Source organism: Monoraphidium neglectum, assembly GCF_000611645.1.
Source record: "Monoraphidium neglectum strain SAG 48.87 unplaced genomic scaffold scaffold01125, whole genome shotgun sequence".
Taxonomy (NCBI): Eukaryota; Viridiplantae; Chlorophyta; class Chlorophyceae; order Sphaeropleales; family Selenastraceae; genus Monoraphidium; species Monoraphidium neglectum.
Window position 1 is genome coordinate 12,040 of NW_014012503.1, and position 3,188 is coordinate 15,227.

At 64.1% G+C, this 3,188-nt stretch overlaps 1 protein-coding gene across 1 annotated transcript in view; it reads right to left on the reverse strand.

Annotated features, from left to right (window-relative positions):
* MNEG_6740 (hypothetical protein) overlaps positions 1–978 on the reverse strand; it is a gene marked incomplete at both ends in the record, with an annotated part of 1,992 nt that extends 1,014 nt beyond the window's left edge. Inside the window, 2 exons of the mRNA XM_014044790.1 lie at positions 98–259; positions 934–978. Of these exons, the coding sequence (XP_013900244.1) occupies positions 98–259; positions 934–978 (207 nt within the window). The remainder of the gene's footprint in view (positions 1–97; positions 260–933) is intronic.
* Positions 979–3,188: the final 2,210 nt, after the last annotated feature.

Consider the following 3,188-nt stretch of genomic DNA (forward strand, 5'->3'; position numbering starts at 1 on the left):
CCGAAAGCGGCGAGTGTGTGCGCTCAGGCCGACCCCGCCCATCACCGGCCACCAAGCGGCCTGCCCGCCCGCCCGCCCGCCAGCCTGCCCACCCCACCTTGCACTCCGGCAGCACGAACGTCAGCCCCAGCGCGCCGCACCAGTCGCGCAGCGCGCGCACCGCCACGCGCGCGTCGCCGGCCATGAGGCCCATCAAGACCTCCTGGTCTGCCGACTGGGGCGCCCAGCCCGCGTCGGGCCACGGCTGGGTGTAGACGCACTGCGTGGTGGTGGCATGCACAGGCGGTTGCAGTATCATGCAATCACATGTCCAGGGGAGGGGAGTTTCTGGGGGCGGATGGGAGTAAGCGACCCTGCTAGATTTTAGACTCGCAACTCTCTCCGCCCACACCCTTGTGGTGCGAACACCGCTGCGGGTCAACTCCAGTCTTGCGACACCACTGAGCGCCATCGGGCTGCTTGACTGCCCCCAAAGTGATTTTACAAGCGGCCGGCCGAAGGGGCAGCCCCATCCGCGCATGGCTGCAGCAGCGGGGTGCATGCACGCGCGCATGCGCATGCGCACCATCAACGCTTCCCGTAGCCGCCCCCGCTCTGCGGCTCCGGACAGGTACCGCTGCGCCGCCCCCGGCCCGCCGCGCGCCTCGGCGAGCGTGAAGGCTTTCAGAAGGGCCCAGGACTCTTCGCATGAGGCCGCCCCGCTGGTGCTCGGCCCGTCTATTGGTTTCGGCGGCGGAAGGGGGGGCGGGCGGGGGATGGCCGTGCGTCGCAGCAGGCAAGGCGAGCTCGCGAGGGTGATGAGCACAGCCTGTTGGCGAGGCAGCTTGCAACTGCGGCAGCAGGCCGCGATAAGGAACGTACTAGAATGGGGTCCAGCTGAGCTCGAGTGACTGCACGTGCAGTGCAGCACCCGCGAGCGGCGCAGCGACGCACCTGGCGCGATTGGAAGCGCCTGAACGAGCAGCCTGCGACGGGCATGCAATTTGCGGCTATCCACGCATGCGTTCCGCCTTGCACATGGGCCGCGCGCGAGGTTTGGTTGCAACGCAGAGATCTGCATGGCTTGCGCGAGTGCGGAGTGTATCTAGTAAGGATAGTTGCAGGAACTTTGATCGGGTCGTTGTAGTATATGTCATGCTTACGACTGGTCAACCTGGACGCTGCTGCCTGTCCGCATTGACGCAGTTGACATCACAACACTGACAATGACCGAGTGTCCCTTGCGAAGTCGTGGAGGCAGCTCGGTTGAGGGCGTCGCGGCAAGCGAGCCAGCGACGCAGTTCCCCAAGGCCGCACAGCTCCACGCGACGGCTGCAGGCGGCAGCTGCCCGCAGCGCGCAGCCCCAGCAACTGACTCCTCGGAACCGCTAAACTGCCAGCCCAATGACCGCCGCCTCGCGCTCGCACTTGGGCTCAAAAGCCCGAGTCTCTGATTCATGTCATTCAGGTTGCACTGTTTGACTTTGATTGAAGCCCTTCCCTTCCTGCCATGTGCTACAAACTCGACATCTGACTGCAAGAACACAACAGCCGCACCCTGCTGAGCCACAGCCATGCAGCAGCGGCGGCACTGCAGCGCACTCCTGGCGCTTGGCGCAGCCCTAGCTCTGTCCGCTGTGCTGTGGCCGGCCCGGGCTCAAGACCTCTCCGTGGTCCCTGAGGTGCAGGTTCCCCCTTGCTTATTCGACATCCTTTGCCGGGACACACGACACAGAGCCTGAACAGCAGGGCCCGCTGCGCGCCATTCGGCCCTGGACCGTTGCGTGCTAGGCAGGGGCTAGCGGCGCGCAGCTCCTGGCAACGCTGCCCGCGCCTTGCACCAGGGTCAGGGGGCCCGCGCAGCCGTCTGCGGCACAACGCCGTCGCTCCTTGCAAACGTCATCTCACCCTTGCACCTTCCGCAGCACATAACCAAGTACTGCCCAAATTCTACGCAAACATGTCCTCAGCCAGCCCCATTAACCGCCCACAGCCTTCCCGAAACTCTTCGAATCACCGCAGAAATGCGTCAACGTCGGCACCGAGCTGCAGGGCAGCTGCCAGGCCGAGTTTGGCGGCGCCGACGCCTACTTCAGCGCCCAAGGCATCTCCCTGTCTGGTTCCGGCAACAACACCGCGCCGGTCAACATCACGCAGGCGCGCCTCGCCGCGCCCGCTTGTTAGTTCGCGCGGATTTGTCCGTCGGCTGATCGACCGCCGACTGGTCACAATGCCATAATCCGCTGCCACCTGCCTTGCAACCACGATGGATGCCTCCAGGGGTTGTGTTTGTGATGACAGCGCCAGCTCAGGCCAATCTTTCCACACCTGCCATGCGCTTCAGCTCGCCTACACCACCAACCAACACCACACAATTGCACCTGCAGGCCCAAATTGACGGCTACATCACACAGGCCCCCAAGCCCTCCCCTGAGTGCTGCAAAGCAGCGAAGACATTCAACGACCAGTACTGCAGGTGAGAGTCTCCCTAATGTTTGATCTTTGTGTGTTTCCAGATTAAGAGGGGTTGGGGTTGTGCCCCTTCAGCAAGGCGGTCGCACAAACAAGGGGAGCGGAGTGCGCGCCGGCTGCCAGCCTCAACAACAAGGTGCTCCAAGCCACCCCCTCGTGCTCAGTCACACTCGTGATCACCAAGCGAGATTGCGCAGACCGGCGCGGCGCGTTGCATGCACAACTGCGCGCGACCCTCTCACCCCGCGGGGCGAGCGACCTACGCCGCCAACGAGGCGCGGGCTGCGCGCCCCCCGCGCTTTGCCCCGCAGCTGCAACCCCGCCGTGCTGAGCCTGGCGGTCCAGTTCACGGCTGGCAACTCCAACATATACAGATCAGGTGGGCAGGGACCACTGCAGACCCAGCAACTGAGTGCCGCCCAGTAGGCAGGAGGCGGGTGAAGCGATTTGTAGGCACACAGGTAATGGGCATAAGAAGGTGCAACAGGGGATCAGAGCACAATGACAGCAGCCATCACGGGAGGCCTGGCGACCCGGTAGGGCGACACTCAAATCACGTTGAATGGTTCAGCACTGTCTCCCCAGCTTTATCCAGCTGGCACCACGACCGCACGGCACTCGTACTGAACATCGAATCTTCATCCTGCTGACGGGCGCCGCCCCATCCACGTCCGCAGTCGCCGCGGGCTTTGCCAACGCCTGCGCTTTTCCAGTCTACATCGACGCATCCTGCCCAC